The sequence below is a fragment of the Lagenorhynchus albirostris genome, chromosome 16 (genome assembly GCF_949774975.1).
Source record: "Lagenorhynchus albirostris chromosome 16, mLagAlb1.1, whole genome shotgun sequence".
In the NCBI taxonomy this organism is placed as follows: Eukaryota; Metazoa; Chordata; class Mammalia; order Artiodactyla; family Delphinidae; genus Lagenorhynchus; species Lagenorhynchus albirostris.
Window position 1 is genome coordinate 7,836,151 of NC_083110.1, and position 23,412 is coordinate 7,859,562.

Consider the following 23,412-nt stretch of genomic DNA (forward strand, 5'->3'; position numbering starts at 1 on the left):
GGGCAACAGAGCTCGCTGAGGTTTACAGCTGCTGTGAAGGGGCCACTGAGAGCGCTTAGAATTAGAGCTGCTCTCAAGTAGCAAACAGAGCGGTGAGAGTTAGAGCTCCTGTGAAGGGGCAATAGAGAGCGCCGAGAGTTAAAGCTGCCTTGGGGAAACAGAGAGCACTGAGATTTAGTCAGAGCTGCTCTGAAGGGCAACAGAGAGCGGTGAGAGTTAGAGCTGCGTTAAAGTAGGAACAGAGAGTGCTGTGAGTTATAGAGCTGCATTGAAGGGGCAACTGAGAGCGCTTAGAGTTAGAGCTGCTGTGAAGGGGAAACAGAGAGAGCTCTGAGAGTTAGAGCTGCGTTGAAGGGGCAACACGGTGTGCTGCGAGATAGAGCTGGTATGAAGGGGCAACAGAGAGCGCTGAGATTTAGTCAGAGCTACTCTGAAGGGCAACAGAGCGCGCTGAGAGTTAGAGCTGCTGTGAAGGGGCAACACAGCGCACTGAGCTTTAGTCAGAGCTGCACTGAAGGGGCAACAGCGAGCGCTGAGCGTTAGAGCTGCGTTGAAGGGGCAACAGAGCTCGCTGAGGTTTACAGCTGCTGTGAAGGGGCCACTGAGAGCGCTTAGAATTAGAGCTGCTCTCAAGTAGCAAACAGAGCGGTGAGAGTTAGAGCTCCTGTGAAGGGGCAATAGAGAGCGCTGAGAGTTAAAGCTGCCTTGGGGAAACAGAGTGCGCTGAGATTTAGTCAGAGCTGCTCTGAAGGGCAACAGAGTGCTCTGAGAGTTAGAGCTGCTCTGAAGGGGCAATAAAGAGTGCTGAGAATTAGAACTGCATTGAAGTGGCAACACAGGGCGCTGAGAGTTAGAGCTGCTGTGAAGGGGCAACGGAGAGCGCTGATTTATTGCTGTTGTGAAGGGGCAGTAAAGAGTGGTGAGCATTAGAGCTGCGTTGAAGGGGCAACACAGGGCGCTGAGAGTTAGAGCTGCTGTGAAGGGGCAACCGGGAGCGCTGAGAGTTAGTCATACTGATCTGAAGGGTCAACAGAAAGCACGGAGAGTTAGTCAGAGCTGCTCTGAAGGGCAACAGAGCGCGCTGAGAGTTAGAGCTGCTGTGAAGCTCGGTGAGGTTTAGAGCTGCTGTGAAGGGGCAACTGAGAGGGCTTAGAATTAGAGCTGCTCTGAAGAAGCAAAGAGCGCTAACAGATTGAGCTGCTGTGGAGGGGAAACAGAGAGCGCTGAGATTTAGTCAGAGCTGCTCTGAAGGGCAACAGAGAGCGCTGAGAGAGCTTCTGTGAAGGGGCAACACAGAGCGCTGAGATTTAGTGAGAGCTGCACTGAAGGGGCAACAGCGAGCGCTGAGAGTTAGAGCTGCGTTGAAGGGGCAACACAGAGCGTTGAGAGTCAGGGCTGCTGTGAAGCGGAAACAGAATGGTGAGAGTTAGAGCTGTTGTGAAGGGGCAACACACAGCGCTGAGAGTTAGAGCTGCTGTGAAGGGGCAACAGAGCTCCCTGAGGTTCCGAGCTGCTGTGAAGGGGCAACTGAGAGCGCTTAGAATTAGAGCTGCTGTGAAGAAGGAAACAGATCGGTGAGAGATAGAGCTGCTGTGGAGGGGAAACAGAGAGCGCTGATATTCAGTCAGAGCTGCTCTGAACGGGCAACAGAGCGCTCTGAGAGTTAGAGCTGCTGTGAAGGGGCAACTGAGAGCACTTAGAGTTAAAGCCGCTGTGAAGGGGCAACAGAGAGCGTAGAGAGTCAGGGCTGCTGTGAAGCGGAAACAGAGATTGGTGAGAGTTAGAGCTGCTGTGAAGGGGAAACAGAGAGTGGTGAGAGTTACAGCTGTTGTGAAGGGACAACACACAGCGCTGAGATTTAGAGCTGCTGTGAAGGGGCAACACAGATCGCTGAGATTTAGTCGGAGCTCCTCTGAAGGGGCAACAGAGCGCTCTGAGAGTTAGAGCTGCTGTGAAGGGGCAATAGAGAGCGCCGAGAGTTAAAGCTGCCTTGGGGAAACAGAGAGCACTGAGATTTAGTCAGAGCTGCTCTGAAGGGCAACAGAGAGCGGTGAGAGTTAGAGCTGCGTTAAAGTAGGAACAGAGAGTGCTGTGAGTTATAGAGCTGCATTGAAGGGGCAACTGAGAGCGCTTAGAGTTAGAGCTGCTGTGAAGGGGAAACAGAGAGAGCTCTGAGAGTTAGAGCTGCGTTGAAGGGGCAACACTGTGTGCTGCGAGATAGAGCTGGTGTGAAGGGGCAACACAGATCGCTGAGATTTAGTCAGAGCTCCTCTGAAGGGGCAACAGAGCGCTCTGAGAGTTAGAGCTGCTGTGAAGGGGCCACAGAAAGCGCTGAGATTTAGTGCTACTCTGAAGGGCAACAGAGCGCGCTGAGAGTTACAGCTGCTGTGAAGGGGCAACACAGCGCGCTGAGATTTAGTCAGAGCTGCACTGAAGGGGCAACAGCGAGCGCTGAGAGTTAGAGCTGCGTTGAAGGGGCAACAGAGCTCGCTGAGGTTTACAGCTGCTGTGAAGGGGCAACTGAGAGCGCTTAGAATTAGAGCTGCTCTCAAGTAGCAAACAGAGCGGTGAGAGTTAGAGCTCCTGTGAAGGGGCAATAGAGAGCGCTGAGAGTTAAAGCTGCCTTGGGGAAACAGAGTGCGCTGAGATTTAGTCAGAGCTGCTCTGAAGGGCAACAGAGTGCTCTGAGAGTTAGAGGTGCTCTGAAGGGGCAATAAAGAGTGCTGAGAATTAGAACTGCATTGAAGTGGCAACACAGGGCGCTGAGAGTTAGAGCTGCTGTGTAGGGGCAACGGAGAGCGCTGATTTATTGCTGTTGTGAAGGGGCAGTAAAGAGTGGTGAGCATTAGAGCTGCGTTGAAGGGGCAACACAGGGCGCTGAGAGTTAGAGCTGCTGTGAAGGGGCAACCGGGAGCGCTGAGAGTTAGTCAGACTGATCTGAAGGGTCAACAGAAAGCACGGAGAGTTAGTCAGAGCTGCTCTGAAGGGCAACAGAGCGCGCTGAGAGTTAGAGCTGCTGTGAAGCTCGGTGAGGTTTAGAGCTGCTGTGAAGGGGCAACTGAGAGGGCTTAGAATTAGAGCTGCTCTGAAGAAGCAAAGAGCGCTAAGAGATTGAGCTGCTGTGGAGGGGAAACAGAGCGCTGAGATTTAGTCAGAGCTGCTCTGAAGGGCAACAGAGAGCGCTGAGAGAGCTTCTGTGAAGGGGTAACACAGAGCGCTGAGATTTAGTGAGAGCTGCACTGAAGGGGCAACAGCGAGCGCTGAGAGTTAGAGCTGCGTTGAAGGGGCAACAGAGCTCGCTGAGGTTTACAGCTGCTGTGAAGGGGCAACTGAGACCGCTTAGTATTAGAGCTGCTCTCAATTAGCAAACAGAGCGGTGAGAGTTAGAGCTCCTGTGAAGGGGCAATAGAGAGCGCCGAGAGTTAAAGCTGCCTTGGGGAAACAGAGAGCACTGAGATTTAGTCAGAGCTGCTCTGAAGGCAACAGAGAGCGTTGAGAGTTAGAGCTGCGTTAAAGTGGGAACAGAGAGTGCTGTGAGTTATAGAGCTGCATTGAAGGGGCAACTGAGAGCGCTTAGAGTTAGAGCTGCTGTGCAGGGGAAACAGAGAGCTCTGAAAGTTAGAGCTGCGTTGAAGGGACAACACGGTGTGCTGCGAGATAGAGCTGGTATGAAGGGGCAACAGAGAGCGCTGAGATTTAGTCAGAGCTACAATGAAGAGCAACAGAGCGCGCTGAGAGTTAGAGCTGCTGTGAAGGGGCAACAGAGCTCGCTGAGGTTCAGAGCTGCTGTGAAGGGGCAACTGAGAGCGCTTAGAATTAGAGCTGCTCTGAAGAAGCAAACAGCGCTGAGAGATAGAGGTGCTGTGGAGGGGAAACAGAGAGCGCTGAGATTCAGTCAGAGCTGCTCTGAAGCTGCAACAGAGCGCTCTGAGAGTTAGAGCTGCTGTGAAGGGGCAACTGAGAGCACTTAGAGTTAAAGCCGCTGTGATGGGGCAACAGAGAGCGCAGAGAGTCAGGGCTGCTGTGAAGCGGAAACAGAGATTGGTGAGAGTTAGAGCTGCTGTGAAGGGGAAACAGAGTGGTGAGAGTTACAGCTGTTGTGAAGGTGCAACACACAGCGCTGAGATTTAGAGCTGCTGTGAAGGGGCAACACAGAGAGCTGAGATTTAGAATTGCTGAGAAGGGGCAACACATAGCGCTGAGAGTTAGAGCTCCTGCGAAGGGGAAACAGATAGCGGTGAGAGTTAGAGCGGCTGTGATGGGGCAACAGAGAGGGCTGAGATTTAGAGCTGCTGTGAAGCGGCAACACAGACCACTGAGGTATAGTCAGAGCTCCTCTGAAGGGGCAACAAAGCGCTCTGAGAGTTAGAGCTGCTGTGAAGGGGCCACAGAAAGCGCTGAGATTTAGTCAGTGCTACTCTGAAGGGCAACAGAGCGTGCTGAGTGTTAGAGCTGCTGTGAAGGGGCAACACAGCGCGCTGAGATTTAGTCCGAGCTGCACTAAAGGGGCAACAGCGAGCACTGAGAGTTAGAGCTGCGTTGAAGGGGCAACAGAGCTAGCTGAGGTTTACAGCTGCTGTGAAGGGGCAACTGAGAGCGCTTAGAATTAGAGCTGCTCTCAAGTAGCAAACAGAGCGGTGAGAGTTAGAGCTCCTGTGAAGGGGCAATAGAGCGCTGAGAATTAAAGCTGCCTTGGGGAAACAGAGAGCACTGAGATTTAGTCAGAGCTGCTCTGAAGGGCAACAGAGAGCGGTGAGAGTTAGAGCTGCGTGAAAGTGGCAACAGAGATCTGTGAGTTATAGAGCTGCATTGAAGGGGCAACTGAGAGCGCTTAGAGTTAGAGCTGCTGTGAAGGGGAAACAGAGAGAGCTCTGAGAGTTAGAGCTGCGTTGAAGGGGCAACACGGTGTGCTGCGAGATAGAGCTGGTGTGAAGGGGCAACAGAGAGCGCTGAGATTTAGTCAGAGCTTCAATGAAGGGTCAACAGAGCGCTGAGAGTCATAGCTGCTATGAATGGGCAACAGTGAGCGCTGAGTTACAGCTGTGTTGATGGGCAACCCAGAGCGTTGAGAGTGAGGGCTGCTGTGAAGCGGAAACAGAGTGGTGAGAGTTAGAGCTGCTGTGAAGGGGAAACAGAGTGGTGAGAGTTCCAGCTGTTGTGAAGGGGCAACACATAGCGCTGAGAGTTAGAGCTGCTGGGAAGGGGCAACACAGAGCGCTGAGATTTAGTCAGAGCTGCTCTGAAGAGGCAACAGCGAGCGCTGAGCGTTAGAGCTGCGTTGTAGGGGCAAGAGAGAGCGATGAGGTTTACAGCTGCTGTGAAGGGGCAACTGAGAGCGCTTAGAATTAGAGCTGCTCTCAAGTAGCAAACAGAGCGGTGAGAGTTAGACCTCCTGTGAAGGGGCAATAGAGCGCTCTGAGAGTTAGAGCTGCTGTGAAGGGGCCACAGAAAGCGCTGAGATTTAGTCAGTGCTACTCTGAAGGGCAACAGAGCGCGCTGAGAGTTAGAGCTGCTGGGAAGGGGCAACACAGAGCGCTGAGATTTAGTCAGAGCTGCTCTGAAGAGGCAACAGCGAGCGCTGAGCGTTAGAGCTGCGTTGTAGGGGCAAGAGAGAGCGATGAGGTTTACAGCTGCTGTGAAGGGGCAACTGAGAGCGCTTAGAATTAGAGCTGCTCTCAAGTAGCAAACAGAGCGGTGAGAGTTAGAGCTCTTGTGAAGCGGCAATAGAGCGCTCTGAGAGTTAGAGCTGCTGTGAAGGGGCCACAGAAAGCGCTGAGATTTAGTCAGTGCTACTCTGAAGGGCAACAGAGCGCGCTGAGAGTTAGAGCTGCTGTGAAGGGGCAACACAGCGCACTGAGATTTAGTCAGAGCTGCACTGAAGGGGCAACAGCGAGCGCTGAGCGTTAGAGCTGCGTTGAAGGGGCAACAGAGCTCGCTGAGGTTTACAGCTGCTGTGAAGGGGCAACTGAGAGCGCTTAGAATTAGAGCTGCTCTCAATTAGCAAACAGAGCGGTGAGAGTTAGAGCTCCTGTGAAGGGGCAATAGAGAGCGCTGAGAGTTAAAGCTGCCTTGGGGAAACAGAGTGCGCTGAGATTTAGTCAGAGCTGCTCTGAAGGGCAACAGAGTGCTCTGAGAGTTAGAGGTGCTCTGAAGGGGCAATAAAGAGTGCTGAGAATTAGAACTGCATTGAAGTGGCAACACAGGGCGCTGAGAGTTAGAGCTGCTGTGAAGGGGCAACGGCTAGCGCTGATTTATTGCTGTTGTGAAGGGGCAGTAAAGAGTGGTGAGCATTAGAGCTGCGTTGAAGGGGCAACACAGGGCGCTGAGAGTTAGAGCTGCTGTGAAGGGGCAACCGGGAGCGCTGAGAGTTAGTCAGACTGATCTGAAGGGTCAACAGAAAGCACGGAGAGTTAGTCAGAGCTGCTCTGAAGGGCAACAGAGCGCGCTGAGAGTTAGAGCTGCTGTGAAGCTCGGTGAGGTTTAGAGCTGCTGTGAAGGGGCAACTGAGAGGGCTTAGAATTAGAGCTGCTCTGAAGAAGCAAAGAGCGCTAAGAGATTGAGCTGCTGTGGAGGGGAAACAGAGAGCGCTGAGATTTAGTCAGAGCTGCACTGAAGGGGCAACAGCGAGCGCTGAGAGTTAGAGCTGCGTTGAAGGTGCAACACAGAGTGTTGAGAGTCAGGGCTGCTGTGAAGCGGAAACAGAATGGTGAGAGTTAGAGCTGTTGTGAAGGGGCAACACACAGCGCTGAGAGTTAGAGCTGCTGTGAAGGGGCAACAGAGCTCGCTGAGGTTCCGAGCTGCTGTGAAGGGGCAACTGAGAGCGCTTAGAATTAGAGCTGCTGTGAAGAAGCAAACAGAGCTCTGAGAGATAGAGCTGCTGTGGAGGGGAAACAGAGAGCGCTGATATTCAGTCAGAGCTGCTCTGAAGGGCAACAGAGAGCGCTGCTAGTTAGAGCTGCATTAAAGGGGCAACAAAGAGTGCTGTGAGTTAGACCTGCTGTGAAGGTGCAACTGAGAGTTCTTAGAGTTAAAGCCGCTGTGAAGGGGCAACAGAGAGCGTAGAGAGTCAGGGCTGCTGTGAAGCAGAAACAGAGATTGGTGAGAGTTAGAGCTGCTGTGAAGGGGAAACAGAGAGTGGAGAGAGTTAGAGCTGTTGTGAAGGGGCAACAGAGAGCGCTGAGAGAGCTGCTGTGAAGGGGCAACACATAGCGCCGAGATTTAGTCAGAGCTGCACTGAAGAGGCAACAGCGAGCGCTTAGCGTTAGAGGTGCGCTCAAGGGACAACAGAGAGCGATGAGGTTTACAGCTGTTGTGAACGGGCAACTGAGAGCACTTAGAATTAGAGGTGCTCTGAGGGAGCAAACAGAGGGATGAGAGTTAGTCAGAGCTCCTGTGAAGGGGCAATAGAGAGCACTGAGAGTTAGAGCTGCTGTTAGGGGCAACACAGAGCACTGGAAGTTAGAGCTGCTGAGAATGCGCACCAGAGAGAGCTCTGAGAGTTAGAGCTGCGTTGTAGGGGCAACACAGAGCGCTGAGAGAGAGAGCTGGTGAGAAGGGGAAACAGAGCGCTGAGATTTAGTCAGAGCTGCTACGACGGGACAACAGAGAGGGTTGAGTGTTATGTCTGCTGTGAAGGGGCAACAGAGAGGGCTTGCGAGTTAGAGCTGCGTTGATGGGGCAATACAAAGCGCTTGAGAGTTAGTCAGCGCTCCTCTGAAGTGGCACCAGGGATCGCTGAGAATTAGAGGTGCGTTGAAGGGGCAACATAGAGCGCTGAGAGTTCGAGCTGCTGTGATGGGGAAACAGCGCTGAGAATTAGAGCTGCTGTGAAGGGGCAACACAGAGAGCTGAGATTTAGCGTTGCTGAGAAGGGGCAACACATAGCGCTGAGAGTTAGAGCTCCTGTGAAGGGGCAACAGATAGCGGTGAGAGTTAGAGCCGCTGTGAAGGGGCAACAGTGAGCTCTGCGAGTTAGAGCTCTGTTGATGGGGCAACACAGAGAGTTGAGAGTCGGGGCTGCTGTGCAGGGGAAGCAGAGTGGTGAGAGTTAGAGCTTCTGGGCAGAGGAAACAGAGTGGTGAGAGTTAGAGTTGCTGTGAAGGGGTAACAGAGATCGCTGAGAGTTAGAGCTGTTGTAAAGGGGCAATGAAGAGAGTGCTGAGCATTAGAGCTGCGTTGAAGGGGCAACACAGGGCGCTGAGAGTTAGAGCTGCTGTGATGGGGCAACAGAGAGCGCTGACATTTAGTCAGAGCTGCTCGGAAGGGACAACATAGAGCGCTGAGTGTTTGTCAGAGCTGTTGTGAAGGGGCAACAGAAAGCCCTGAGATTTATTCAGAGCTGCTGTGAATGGGCAACAGTGAGCGCTGAGAGTTAGAGCTGTGTTGAAGGGGCAACAAAGAGCGCTGAGATTGAGTCAGAGCTGCTCTGAAGGGGCAACAGCGAGCGCTGAGAGTTAGAGCTGCGTTGAAGGGGTAGCAGAGCTCGCTGAGGTTTAGAGCTGCGTTGAAGGGGCAACAGAGAGCGCTGAGGTTTACAGCTGCTGTGAAGCGGCAGCTGAGAGCGCTTAGAATTAGAGGCACTCTGAAGGAGCAAACAGAGTGGTGAGAGTTAGAGCTCCTGTGTAGGGGCAACAGAGAGCCTGAGAGTTAGAGCTGCGTTGAAGGGGCAACACAGAGGGCTCTGAGTTGAGGGTATTGCCCAAAACCTTCTATTGGTTTTTGTTTTTAACATTTTTATTGGAGTATAATTGCTTTACAATGGTGTGTTAGTTTCTGATTTACAACAAAATCAATCAGTTATATATATACATATGTTTCCTTATCTCTTCTCTCTTGCGTCTCCCTCCCTCCCACCCTCCCTATCCCACACCTCCCTGTGGTCACAAAGCACAGAGCTGATCTTCTGTTTAATTGTACTAGGGAAATGTGAAAAAATATCCTTGTGCTCGTGTCGTGGTCACTGCGGGTGTGTGCATTGCCGGAAGGAGGACGGGTGTGTGTGTCCTGTGTTTTCCGGCACCACCCCCGAGCCAGCTGCAGCACTGCTGGCCTGAGTAATAGGAAGGGTGCCAGGACACTTGGACCTTGACACCAACCCAGAGAGATTTCGGCCATTGACAAATATTTACAAACATGAATGGGCACTTCTTAACTCTGTGCCAGAGATGAAACGAATGCAGAATTTTTTAATCAATTTTATTTGAAGTATAGTTTTTTACAACGTTGTGTTAGTTTCTGCTGTACAGCAAAGTAATTCAGTTATGCATATATATGCATTCTTTTTAATAATCTTTTGCATTATTTATATATTTTTAACATGTTTATTGGAGTATAATTGCTTTACAATGGTTTGTTAGTTTCTGCTTTATAACAAAATGAATCAGTTATACATATACATATGTCCCCATATCTCTTCCCTCTTGCGTCTCCCTCCCTCCCTCCCTATCCCACCCCTCTAGGTGGTCACAAACCACTGAGCTGATCTCCCTGTGCTATGCGGCTGCTTCTCACTAGCTATCTATTTTACATTTGGTAGTGTATATATGTCTGTGCCACTCTCTCACTTTGTCACAGCTTACCCTTCCCTCTCCCCTTATCCTCAAGTCCATTCTCTAGTAGGTCTGTGTCTTTATTCTTGTCTTGCCCCTAGGTTCTTCATGACCTTTTTTTTTTCTTAGATTCCACATATATGTGTTAGCATATGGTATTTGTTTTTCTCCTTCGACTTTTACTTCACTCTGTATGACAGACTCTGGGTACATCCACCTCACTACAAATAACTCAATTTCGTTTCTTTTTATGAGTAATATTCCATTGTATATATGTGCCACATTTTTTTTTATCCATTCATCTCTTTTTTTGTTTTGTTTTGTTTTGTTTTTTTCGGTACGCGGGCCTCTCACTGTGTGGCCTGTCCCGTTGCGGAGCACAGGCTCCAGACGCGCAGGCTCAGCGGCCATGGCTCATGGGCCCAGCCGCTCCGCGGCATGTGGGATCTTCCCGGACCGGGGCACGAACCTGTGTCCCCTGCATCGGCAGGCGGACTCTCAACGACTGTGCCACCAGGAAAGCCCCCTCATTGTAGTTTTGATTTGCATTTCTCTAATGATTAATGATGTTGAGCATTCTTTCATGTGTTTGTTGGCAATCTGTATATCTTCTTTGGAGAAATGTCTATTTAGGTCTTCTGCCCATTTTTGGATTGAGTTGTTTGTTTTTTTTTATATTGAGCTGCATGAGCTGCTTATAAATTTTAAAGATTAATCCTTTGTCAGTTGCTTCATTTGCAAATATTTTCTCCCATTCTGAGGGTTGTCTTTTTGTCTTGTTTGTGGTTTCCTTTGCTATGCAAAAGATTTGAAGTTTCATTAGGTCTCATTTGTTTATTTTTGTTTTTATTTCCATTTCTCTAGGAAGTGGGTCAAAAAGGATCTTGTTGTGATTTATGTCAGAGTGTTCTGCCTATGTTTTCCTCTAAGAGTTTGATAGTGTCTGGCCTTACATGAAAGTCTTTAATCCATTTTGAGTTTATTTTTGTGTATGGTGTTAGGGAGTGTTCTAATTTCATACTTTTACATGTACCTGTCCAGTTTTCCCAGCACCACTTATTGAAGAGGCTATCTTTCCTCCACTGTACATTCCTGCCTCCTTTATCAAAGATAAGGTGACCATATGTGCGTGGGTTTATCTCTGGGCTTTCTATCCTGTTCCATTGATGTATATTTCTGTTTTTGTGCCAGTACCATACTGTCTTGATTACTGTAGCTTTGTAGTATAGTCTGAAGTCAGGGAGCCTGATTCTCTTTTGCATTATTGAATATAGGACATTGAATACAGTTCTCTGTGCTATACAGTAGGACTCTGTTGTCTATCTATTCTCTATATAAAAGCTTACATCTTCTAACCCCCTCCCCCTTGGCAAACACCAGTCTGTTCTGTATGTCCATGATTCTGTTTTTGTTTCATAGATAAGTTCATTTGTGTCCTATTTTAGATTCCACATATAGGTGATATCGTATGGAATTTGTCTTTCTCTTTCTGATTTACTTCACTCAGTATGAAAATCTCTTGGTCCATCCATATTTCTGCAAATGGCATTATTTTGTTCTTTTTTATGGCTGAGTAGTAAGGAATGTAGAATTTTTTTTAATGACCCATTTCCAGGTAGAAAAACGTTTAATCTGGAATGGGCCAGTTGACCCTACCCAAGGGCAGAAAAGCATTCACAGATATATGTTGAAAACACAGAATTTGGTAAATATAATAAAGAACTTACCTAAGTGGTTTTTCCTGCTTTTCTCCATCAGTGAAGCCTAACATCGTCTCTTCTTATGTGTTTCATTATTTTCACTGAATAATGGGATATAATAGGTTGTGGGAATCTGAGTGACCATGTGGTGCAGTGGTTTCCAAGTTTGTTTTAGCCACAGAAACCTTGTTTGCAAGTGATGTCTCCCCTGAAAACTCAGTAGTATACAAAGGAGAGCAGCCCCTTCCACCCCTCATCCCATTCCTGGTTCTCATTGGAAGAGCGCAATTTAAGCACCATTAATCTAGTCCAACCTTCACATTTGCAGGCGAGGGGCCTGGTGACTTGTGACACTACCAGGCACTGTCACGCAGCCTGGACCAGGGCGACACATTTCCTGAGCCATTTTCCAAAGGAATTCTTTCAGATCTTTGAATTTACTTATATGAAAATTATACAATAATCAGTAACATTATTAAATATTTATAGTGTACCCAGCACTGTGCTAAGTGCTTCACATGGATTTTTTATTTTATCCTCATGAGGTAGATACTTTCATTATCCCCATTTTAGAGGTGAGGAAACAGAAACGAAGAGATTAGTAACTCTTGAGGCCACACATCCCTGAAGCAACAGGTGTGGATTTGAATGCAGGTGCTCTTACTCTGTGAGGCATTAGTTAAACTTGTTTCCATTAATATCTAATGTCCCCTTTATTAAGAAAGATAAAATTAAATCGGGCTGGAGTCATAAAATTGCAGTTATTTAAATTGCCATTGAGATAGACTAACGTGCAAATAAACTACATTTCTACAACTCAATTTAAAAATAATTTTTTGGATCTTATGTCGTAAAGAGGTTATGTCAGGTCCATGATTGAGTAACCAGTGAGCCTCTCTTTAAGGCTTATTCCTGTTTTCAAATGCTAATGAATGACTGTGAACATTTCCTGTTTGGAGACCAGGCCGTTGGTCCCGTTTGCATGCACAGTGGTAACACTGACCCCACAGGTCGGGGAAGACTTTAGCTGGGAATGACTTGGTCCCTTGATTCTCTTCTGAGGACACTCCTCCACTGTCTGGAAGAGCTAAAGCCCCGTGGACCCAGCTGGAAGCCAGCAGAGGATGAGGCGTGGGTGTCTGTGCCTTTTACCGTTCGGTCCAGCCAGGCAGTCGACAGTAGTTGGCTCTTCTCATATACAAAGAAACAGCCACCTTTTGAAATTACTCAGACATAAGTCTGATGGCAAATCATTTGGGTAATTGCCAGTGACACATTTCGGGAGTCAGTGGTACAGTGTGTTTAGGTTGATTTGTTTAGATTGATTGATGGTTCAGAGTCTTTTGATCTCACTGCAGTGATCATGACGCAGGTTTACACTCTAGCTACTGTGTCAAGTATTTATTTGAAAGGTTCCAAAATGTGGCAATTATGTACATAATAGTTGGAGATTTAGACCGGATGATGGATGCCCCCTTACTTTCTTTCCTTTTTTTAAAAAAAATAAAAAACAAGGTGTGAATATTCAGTCCTCTTTAAATTAGAAAATAAATTTTCAACATATTCCCAACGTAAATTGTGCTGCAATTTGCCGTGAGAAAGAAAAAAGAAAAAAAAGGAAAAGTTCTACTATGTCTGATGGTTGGCAAGAAAACACAGGATGGACTCTGGTTTTGTGATGGAAGGACCACATAGATTAGCCCATATAATTGGCCATGAGCTTGTTTCCATTGAGCAAGTCAGCCTGGGCAGGGAGGGGCCTGTCACCGCAGCTCTGGCAGCAGGAGCTCCACGGGGGGTGTGGAAGGGACCAGCCAACAGCAGCAACCCCTTCCATTTACCCAGTAGTTCTTGTATTGGATGCTGTCAAGTTCTGGAAATCGGGGAGTTACTTTCTCAGAGTTTAAATTCTAGCAGAACGCAACAGTGTTTTAAAACAGTGATTGCATGTACTTTGGGGGAGCTCAGGAGTAGACATCCTTTCTTGTTTTCATGAGCTCTGCTGGATTTCCTAAATGAGGACTCCATTGAGGTGAGGTTCACGTAAGACTGGGAATTACTCTAGTATGCATACCCTTTGGGAGCCTGTTTTTAGGCTTATCACAATGGCCTTTACTGATTATATTTCTTAATAAAGTGATTTGGTTTTATACTAACTTACAGGTGATTGGATTTTTATTAGAGATACTCAGACAATTCACACAGAATTATAGACATTTAAAGCTGATGGGCACTTTAGCCATCACCCAGCCGAACTTCCTCCATTTCAGATAATGGTATTGAACTTCCCTGCCTTTTTGTGTGTTAGAAAATCCTGCTGGAGGATGCAGGGTTGGGGCAGTGCTGTGATTTTGGAACTGATGTGAACAGCAGCAGCCATTTCCTCTTCCTTCGTGATTTTATTTTGAGCTTTGGTGGCACCTGTTCTACCTATTTGATAATCATAGTCATAAATACTATTTAGCTGATTCTAGTTTTACAGTTTACTGAGTAGCCTCACTTTTCTCAGATGATCAGTTTCCTTTCTTATTTTAGCACAAGCTCATGGTTGACTGTGAAGATCAGCCTCATTCCATCAGCAAACATTTTGTGAGGATGCACCTTCTATGTGCTGGGCCCCACGTTAGAAGCCAGGGGCACGAAGGTGGTTAAGGTGCAATCCTACCCTCACAGGGCCTGTCCTCTAGTCAGGGAGGTAGATGCCTAGGCAGATGCTGGAAGCCTGTGGTAAATGCAGTGATGGAGAGATGAACAGAGTATCTTTGAAACCCTGAAGAGGGGGTACCTAACCAGTGTGTTTTGGGGCCCCAAGACCACCCCCAGTTTCAGTGATTTGCTAGGACTCACAGAACTCAGAAACACTGTTATACTCACAATCACGGTTTATAACCATGAAAGGATACAGATTAAAATTGAGTGGAATCTAGAGAAGGCCAGGCACCAGCATCCAGGTGTCTCTTCCCTCGGAGTCATACGGACAGAGCTTAATTCTTCCACTAATGATGTGTGACAGCATGTACAGAGTGTTGCCAACCAGGGACGCTCGCCTGAGCCCTAGTGTCTTGGGCTTTTATTGGAAGCCAGTCACATAGGCAGGGCATACTCACCTGTCTGAGTACCTTAGGGGGTTCTCAGGCTTCAACCCCTCCAGAGGTTAGATAGCACGTAAGCCAAGTTCCCCCATAATTCACATCATCAGCATAAACTTTCTGGGATGGCCTGAGGCCCCAGGTAGACAAAGACATTCTTTATCAGGCAGGATATTCTGAGGGCTTAGAGTTTATCTCCCAGGAGCGGTCAAAGTCCAGTCTCTTCTTTGTAACGTGCAACATTGGAGCATCCCAGGCCTGCTGAGTTAACCCTTTACTGTAAAGCCAGGCAGGCATTAGCACAACTGGTGAAGGGAGAGGAAATGATGTTAGTATGGGAAGGCTTCCTGAAGGAGGTGACCCTAGGACTGACCAGTATTACTCATGTTTTATCTTCTTTCGCTGCTCTATGGTTATCGAACTTTGATCTTGCATTTTCAGTGTTCTCAACTGTTAGATGAGAATCTAAAAGATGAGTACTTTGAGGAGATCATGGAAGAATATGAAGATATTAGACAAGACCATTATGAGTCTCTCAAGGTAAGTGACAAAAACAGGTCCCCGTTTGTTTGGGTAATAAAACGATCCTACAGTTTTTTGTTTTTTGTTTTTTTTGGCCGCGTCAGGTCTTAGTTGCGGCACGCAGGATCTTCATTGCGGCACGCGGGCTTCTCTACTTGTGGCCCATGGCTCCAGGGTGCACGGGCTTGGTAGTCGCGGTGCGCGGGCTCTCTAGTTGTGGCGCACGGGCTTAGTTGCCCCACAGCATGTGGGATCTTAGTTTCCTGACCAGGAATTTAACCTGCATCCCTTGCATTGGAAGGCGGATTCTTAACCACTGGACCACCAGGGAAGTCCGATCCTACAGTTTTTAATGTGAATTTCCTGTTTGGAGGAGGGGAAGGTTTGGGATCATTTTGGGGAAGTCCTACTTTCTAGTTCACATCAGCGTTCTTCAGTGTTCCCAGTAATTTTGGGTTATATTAAGGTTAATTTTATTTATTCCTCCAAACATGTACTGAGTAAGAAGTAGGTGTTGGGTGCTGTGCTGGCTGCCACTTATGAGAATGAATAAAACATGAGCTCATAGGCAGCAGGGAGATGGGGACTGAGTGTACTGGGGTGGCACCCACAGATCCTTATGCTTGAGGAAATAATGGAAGAGAATGAAGACATTAGACAGGACCAGTGTCAGTCTCTCTGCCTGATCGCCCGAAGCTCTCTGTGCAGAATAATGTTTCAAGAACTGGCCCTCTGTAGACTAGCTTCAGGAGATGCATGGAGACTAGGCATGATGACTCCTTAGAGGTCGTTGGGATATTTCTTCCTGGTTATCTGCTTGCTGGGCCTTGTGTATGGGGAGGCGGGGGGTGTATTTCAGGGGTGGCCAGGTAAGTGAAATGGGATAACAGACAGCGAGACGGGAACAAGTTTCTGAGGCGTCAGCTGGACCAGGGCACTTTGGTTGGCCTTCCCCTTCCTTAGTTTGCCTACGTTTGGCTGTTTCTTGGTTCTGCCTTCTGGGCCTCAGGGCAGTCGGTGGCCACCAGTTAATCCCAGCCTCAGGTGAAGTACAGGCAGGAGGCCTCACGGTGAAGGCTGCAGGTCCGCCTTGCATTTACGTATCCATACGTAACGGGTGCTCATTGCATCTTTACTCTCTATTGTTCTGGTGCTGATGTGAAGCCATATTGGATGAAAAAGGAAGAGCTTTCTAGGATATGAATTTTCGTGAATAGAAGCATATTTTTTCTTGCAAAACTTATTTACTAGCTTCCTTGGGCATGCTTTCATAGTAGCAGCTGAAACGCTGAGTCTCTGACTGAATAACTTTTCCTTTTTTCATAGGAAAGAAGATACTTAACTTTAAGGCAAGCTAGAGAAAGCGGTTTCCATATTGACTGGCTGTCAGAGCCTCCCCCAGGTCTGTATGGCTATTGGTTAGAGAAAAGTGCATGTGATAACTGTGCGCTGAAGAGATGTTTGCATTTACTGAGCAGTAGAATCAAACAGGCAGCTAAAAACTCTTAATTATGTTCAGTGATGATCAAAAATAAAAGTCTACAGGTGCCATTTATGGAGAACTAAACACTGTCCTGAGATTGACCTGCAGCGGCTCTGAGTCCTTGACACAGGAAATGCTATTATCCCCACTTTTACTTGAAGAAACTGAGTCTCGGGTAATAACTTGGGAGGTTACTAGCATTCTATCTCTGATCTGTCTTCTAAACCCATACTCTTGCCTCTGTGCTTTGTTTGAGTGGGCCTCCTTCAGGTTGAAGCCAGTTCTAGAGACCTGCCTGGGTGGTGCTGTCACTACCTTGGCCTAGGTCCCAGGCGGGCCCAAGTGCAGATGTGGAATGTCTGAAATTGCAAATGCCTGTGCATTGAACAGACCTTAAAACATAGCAGTGAAGCAGGCTCTCCTATTTTTGTTCACTCTCATTCTCTCTTGGATGCTTCCCTCTTTTGATTTCTTTCATTTGGTTTCTTGCCCTTCTGATTTCTAGCCACTTTTCTTGCCTTGCATAGGTGTTCATGAAGGAATAAAATGTGTAAGACATTTTGACAGGTTCAAAGAGGCATGTGATACGAATGCAAAATCGAGACAGGGTGAACAGGGGTTATATTAATTGAATCTGTATTTCCAAGGTAACATCTCAAATCCACTTTCATTGCTCACGACCCCCGTGTTCTGCACACACTCAGCAGAGTGGATTAAATTGGAAACGTAGATGAGCTGGGTTCTAGATTCAGTCCTGCTGAGTTCAGTGCGGTTTAGTGAGAAGAAGGCAGATGGGGACCTGGGAGGCTTGGGTTCTGATCCCAAGTGACCTTGAGCATATTGCTTCCATGTTTGACAGTTTCTAATATGTAAAAAAGAAGCTACTTTATGGAAATGTGAGGATAAAAATAAGACATGTAAACCTTAGAAAAAATATAAATCACTATATAGTCCAAACTATTATTTTCTCTTTTCCTTTCAGTATGAAATTGGAAAAATATCACAAGGGGGAGCCCATTTTAGCCAGGCCAAGCGTCCAAAATACATGTCAGTGGCAATAGTCCACCGAAGGCCTGCAGCACCAGGTGGCAGTGGTGACACTTTTCAAGTGGCTGTTTAAGCCCCATGTAGGGCCCCTAAGGACAACCCAGCCTTAGCGTAGTTGCAAGAAGTCAATAAAGAGAGAAGGAAAGGTTCTTCACTCTAGGTCTTTGGTGGTAAAACCTCAAACACATCTCCAACTCTGGCCGACAAGCTCATTCAAGAATAACACCCTTGAGTGACCCGGAAGCAGAGCGTTTCCCTGACTTTCCAGGCAGGGTGGCACTTCAGTCAGGAGAATAGCTGTAATTTCTTTTTCATTACCAAACAAACCAGCATAATGGAATATTTACAAAGCAAGGATTGTCCTGTATAATAAAAAGATGACCAGGAACACATGGGGGAAAGCTACCATGAACTATGTCAAAAGGTAGAGATTTCCAGGCAAAATTAAGAAGCTGCACATACTTTTCTTTTCCTGTACTTTCACCTCTCACTGTTACTGTCTAACGAGGGAAAAACACTCTTGAGACTTCCGTGTTATCCCTGAGCACCTGAGCGTGGTGCTTTAGTTTAAGTTCTCTGATCCTTATTTGCAGATCAGGAAACTGAGGGCGTGAGGGCTGGGAAGCGGGCAGCGGAGTGGTCACCTTGGACCCCAGCCTAACCAACCGGGACTTGGTGGCGCGGGGCAGTACTGGTGCCCCAGGAAGCCCAGTGGCACCGTCTGTCTCTGAAGTCTTCACCAGTATTTCACTTAGGATCTTTTTTAGATTCACAAGGAGGCGTAAAGAAGACTGTATTGAACATTCGTGTATCTCCACCAGGCACTTAAGGAATAAGCTACTGCCCACTTAAAAAAGACAAAACCATACATGTGGGAATTACTGTGAGCCCCTCCCTGCCCTGCAGGATCCTGAATTTGATGCCTCATTTCCGTGCATTTCCGCAGACTTCGATTATGTGCATATGTTCAGTAGGCAATAAATACATTGATCGATTATTGATTCATGTTTTTAAACTTTATGGAAGTGGCCTGTTACATGTGTCTTTCTCCAGTGCTCTTTCTTTTAGTATCATCTTCATTTGTACAAGTGAGATCAACCCCAGTCTGTCTTGTTTCTTGGGCGGGGGTGTTGGTGGGGAGGGTTGAGGGAAGAGTTTCCAAGGGCGGTGCAGTCAGTCAGCTGCAGGGGAAGAAGAGGTTTTTTTAAGATGTGCTGGCGAATTACTCCTTCTCCTCAGTAATTTCAAGTTCCCCTCTTTGTAAAACAACTCCTCCGGGTGACAGGAGGGAGGCGGAGCGTGGGAGCCAACAGAGCGGGTAGGCCTCCCACAGGCGGCACCAGGCATGAGTGGCACTGAGCCCCAGGCCGGCGCCAGGGTTCACGCCTCTCACTCTGTCCTGTAGTGAAGCCCACATTCCTTGGGACTCGGGTCTTTGAAGACTACGACCTGCAGAAGCTGGTGGACTACATTGACTGGAAGCCTTTCTTCGATGTCTGGCAGCTCCGGGGCAAATACCCAAACCGAGGCTTTCCCAAGATATTTGACGACAAAGCTGTAGGTTAGTTCAGTAAGTCCTTCCATCCTACTCTGGTATCCGAGACATGGTCTTGGGACTTTGAAGACAAGAATAGATGGTGAGCAGCGGGGTGGATTATGCAGGAGAGAGTTTACTGTTATGACATGATGAAGGGTACTGTTCCATCCGCTCGGCTCTTTGACAGTTTGTAATCTGCTGGGTTGGTCCTTATTTACTGACTACATTTCGCATTTCATTTATCCATTCTTTACTAAATGTTTATTGACATTGGTTACATGGTGGGCACTGGGGATAAACAAAAGAAAAATGTATCAAAAAGAAGATGTATCATCGCTGCCGTCTGGTACCCGGCTGGCTGGTGCAGCATTGGAGGGTGATTCCCGTACAGCAGGACGAGCTCCTGCTGCGGGACCAAGGCCCAGCTTCTGTGGACACAGGGAAATGAGTCAGACCTCAGAGTGGGACATCAGGAGAGGCTTCCTGGAGGAGGTGGTGTTTGAACTGCTTTTTGAAGATTAGTGGGAGCTACTGGTCCTGGGACTGGGAATGTGAGGTGGTGATGAAGAAAAGGACACTCCAGGCCGAGGAGACCGAGTGGGAAGGCACAGACACGTGGGCTGATTTGGGGACCGGCAAGGAGGCTATTGTGCCGCTGGGGAGGGGCTGGGGGTGACAAGCTAGTTGATAGATAAACTGCTAGCCCTGCGTCTCGCTGTCAGCGCTGCCCCCAGAGACATGGGACCGAAACACTAAGCCCTTCAAAGGGTTCTGTAACAGCCAGCTCAGAGCGAGGTGGGGGGTGGACTGGTGGGTGTGTGGGGTTAGGGCTGCGGGGAGCCTGGGAGAGTGGCCCTTGCCCACTTCCTGGGGGGGCCCTGGGGTGCGTGTTAGGTGCTGTGACTCAGCGGCTCCCAGGCTAGCCGAGGTGCAGCAGTGGGCAAGGGCCTCTCATTCTGATCTGCTCCCGAGTGATCACAGATGAGCAGTCGAGTGGCTGAAGCAGGGCTGGCCAGGCCTGGACAGAAAGCCTAACCCTAACCCCGCTGGCTCCCGCCGGAACCAGGTGAGGGCCTGATGGGCCCTGGGCTGGGCCATCCAGGAGGAGCACTGAAGTCACACTCCACTCCTCAGGCTGTTCTGCACCCCCAGGGGTCACGGCGAGGTCAGGGGAGCTGTCTGTGCACGAGGAACGTGGTGGTGGAAGGGTCTGGCCTGCCTTGTCTCGCTCTCTGTCTGACACATTGCTGCGCGGAGCCAAGAGCTGGCTCTCTGCCTTTTGTTAAATGGAAAAATAAGTGGCTTGAGCTGGCGAAGCAGACTGTGTGCGGGAGCTGCACTTAGCAGAACTGCTGAACCCTTAGCTCATGCCCCTGGGGTTGCTGATGGCAAACACTGATTTTTAAAGTATTTGAGGGGAAAAGAGAGGGGTGAAGAGAGAAGATGACTGAGGAGAGGTAGTAGTTTTAAAAAGAAGCATGCTTTGCTGGTTATTATTGGCATCTCTAAGTGAATTCTTACGATATTTTCCTAACAGGTGAAGAAGCCAAAAAAGTCTATGATGATGCCCAAAATATGCTGCAGGCACTGATTAGTCAGAAGCAGCTCCACGCCAGGGGCGTGGTTGGGTTCTGGCCAGCGCAGAGCAGCCAGGACGACATCCACCTGTATGCGGAGGGCGTGGCACCCCAGGCCGTGGAGCCCATCGCCACCTTCTACGGACTCAGGCAGCAGGTGCGGAGGCCGTGTGACCAGCGGACACATTGCCCTACTCTTTGTTTTAAGCACTCACAAAACATAAATAAGAATGGTGTAAGTTTGAACTTTGTGTAAGCATAGCTCTGCCCCACCTCACCCCAAATGACCAGTCACAGCCCCGAGCTCAAGGCATTTGTGATATAGAGAAGGGGCCAGTGTGGGTTTAGAAGCTGGGCCTCTCGGGCACCAGCAGGAGGGAGGTGTTTCCTGTCGGGGTTGGATGGGTGAGGAGAAACATTGCTGCTGCCTCGGGGGGTCATGCACAGGTGGACATTCACTTGCTCAAGAACATTGGTTTGCATCCGGGCCTGTCATTAAAATAGGCTGGCGGCTCCTTTCTCAAGGCGAAGACGGGGGGGCGGGAGCAGACATTCGCTGGATGTCTACCAGGGGCCAGCTGCTTAGCAGGGCACTTAATGGACCATCTTGTTTCATTTCCACACAACCTGTTGTCGGGCAGTTTATATGTTTCCATTTTGCAGAGGTGAAAACGAAAGCTGATGGAGAGTGCGCTGAGCTGTGCAGCTCGGAGGGGAGAGCCCAGCCTGTCCACACCCCAATGGCTGTTCTCTCATGCCACTGGCTTCTCCCGGGTCATAGAACAGGCTCTCCTCCACACGGCTCCCTCTCCTATGACCCCACCTTTAAACATGCAAATCTGTAAGCATGTCCCTTTAGCTGCTATAAAAAATGAGCTGGGGCTTCCCTGGTGGCGCAGTGGTTGAGAGTCCGCCTGCCGATGCAGGGGACACTGGTTCGTGCCCCGGTCCGGGAAGATCCCACGTGCCGCGGAGCGGCTGGGCCTGTGAGCCATGGCCGCTGAGCCTGCGCGTCCGGAGCCTGTGCTCCGCAACGGGAGAGGCCACAGCAGTGAGAGGCCTGCGTACCGCAAAAAAACAAACAAACAAAAAAAACTGCCCTGATCAAGAATCGGAGCCAGAATTCACCAGTCATTAACAAAGGACAGTAGCAAGTGCTTCTCGCATGGTCTTATTACCATTTTCAGTCATTCAGGAGTGATAGTATTGCTTTTAATCATAATCACAATGTAATTCATAATGTCAGATGTTTTAACTATAACAACGTCTGAGGGAATCCTTAAACTTGGGACATTAAACAGTACCATAACAAGTTAAACAGGGACAGCTACACCATTACTGTGTGCACCCAGGCCCGGTACATCCTCAGTCTCTGCACCCAGGCCTGGTGCATCCTCACTCCGTGCACTCAGGCTCAGACACCTCAGAACACAAGAGGATTCTAATGTTAAGTCCTAGCCCCTCCTCACTAGGGAACTGGTGACTTTTCTTTTAAAGAAGTAATTAAGGTCAGAAACCTCCACCCTGGGCTGAATTTCCATCCTTCAAGTCCTTTGTCCTCTGACCTCTTTTTACATCCAACACCATTCATGTCCAAGCAGTCTGTGAGGGACTGTATTAGGGCATTTAATATAATGACTTTTCAAAGTACGTGTGTTACCTACCCAGATAGCTATTTCTAAGGATGTGCTTTTTTCCAGTACGCTGGAAAATTCTGGCTGCAGTGACTTACTGCTCCGGGAGTCTTCTGTTCTGAGTGGCTCTGATCGCTGTCTATTTTAAAGAGCTGTGTGGCTCTGTGACCTGTCTCTCCTTGTGGTGCTGGGAAACTTTGTATCTCCTGGCTTTTGTTAGCAAAGAGCAGTTGTTGGGCAGAGTACAAGTGGAAGGCAGCTCCTCCCTGCATAGCTGGCCCTGGCTCTGTGACATTTCCACTTGCCTTTATCAAATACCTTCTTGTCTGCAGCCGCTTAACTGTTTTTTGCCCAGTGTCGATTAGACTGTACTTGTTTCCAGAGCTGGCAAGCAAATAGCTGTGAAGCTTCTGGGTTGACTGCTCATTAATTGATCTGTCCTAAGCAGTGTTGTGTAGTGGTCAAGAGCATTGGTTGTGGATCAGACCCATGGGCCTGCCACTGTCTGACCTTGAACTAGTTCTTCAAGCTCTCGCTGCCTTGGATTTCTTGTATAAAATGGAGCTGGTGGTGTCACTTACTTCACAAGGTTGTTGAGAGGATTGGATTAGTTAATTCGTATAAAGCACCAAGACCAGTGCCTGACACAGTCAGCACTCAGTAAATATTAGTCATTTGTTATTTACCTTCTCAGCAAACGTGTTGATTGTGAAGTATGTGTAAGACCTTATTTGTCAGCTCAGTAGCAGGGATAAGTCAGTCATCAGCTGAAGATGGAAAGCAGGCGAGGATGGCCACCTGGCCTGAGGAGAGAACCCCAGAAGCAGATCCTGCTCAATTTTTTGATTGGTTTCAGGCCACCCCGGAAGTGTCCTTAGCCATCCCCTGACCCACCGCCCGTGGTAGACAGCACGTGGCCCTGTGTTGCTGACCTTAGCCGTTTGTTGAACTGCTTCTGTCGATGTAAAGTAGAGGCTTACACACTTAGTGGACCCCTTTTGAACATAACTTTAGGATTTAATGTGGGTCTTGAATTGAAAACACTTTTGGAGGAAAAGAAAACCTTTTTATATGAATATTTAGGGTTCCAGTTCCTGTAGGCATTCAGTAAATGTTTGGCCAGTGTGTGAATGAGCGAGTTAACTGGTTTCTCAACTGTGTATGTCATTTCATGTCATATCTTTCTAAAAATCTCGTTCCATTTATTTATTCAACACATGTTTATTGAACACTCACTACATATCAGGCGCTCTCCTAAGTGCTGGGGAGGTAACA

At 48.4% G+C, this 23,412-nt stretch overlaps 1 protein-coding gene across 3 annotated transcripts in view; it reads left to right on the forward strand.

The window, feature by feature from the left end:
- The window catches only part of MTR (5-methyltetrahydrofolate-homocysteine methyltransferase), a 295,663-nt gene that overhangs the window by 268,935 nt on the left and 3,316 nt on the right, over positions 1 to 23,412 (forward strand). For all 3 annotated transcript variants that reach the window (XM_060125740.1, XM_060125742.1, XM_060125741.1), the window contains 4 exons: positions 14,779 to 14,877; positions 16,186 to 16,261; positions 18,795 to 18,950; positions 20,464 to 20,660. In XM_060125740.1, the coding sequence (XP_059981723.1) occupies positions 14,779 to 14,877; positions 16,186 to 16,261; positions 18,795 to 18,950; positions 20,464 to 20,660 (528 nt within the window). The remainder of the gene's footprint in view (positions 1 to 14,778; positions 14,878 to 16,185; positions 16,262 to 18,794; positions 18,951 to 20,463; positions 20,661 to 23,412) is intronic.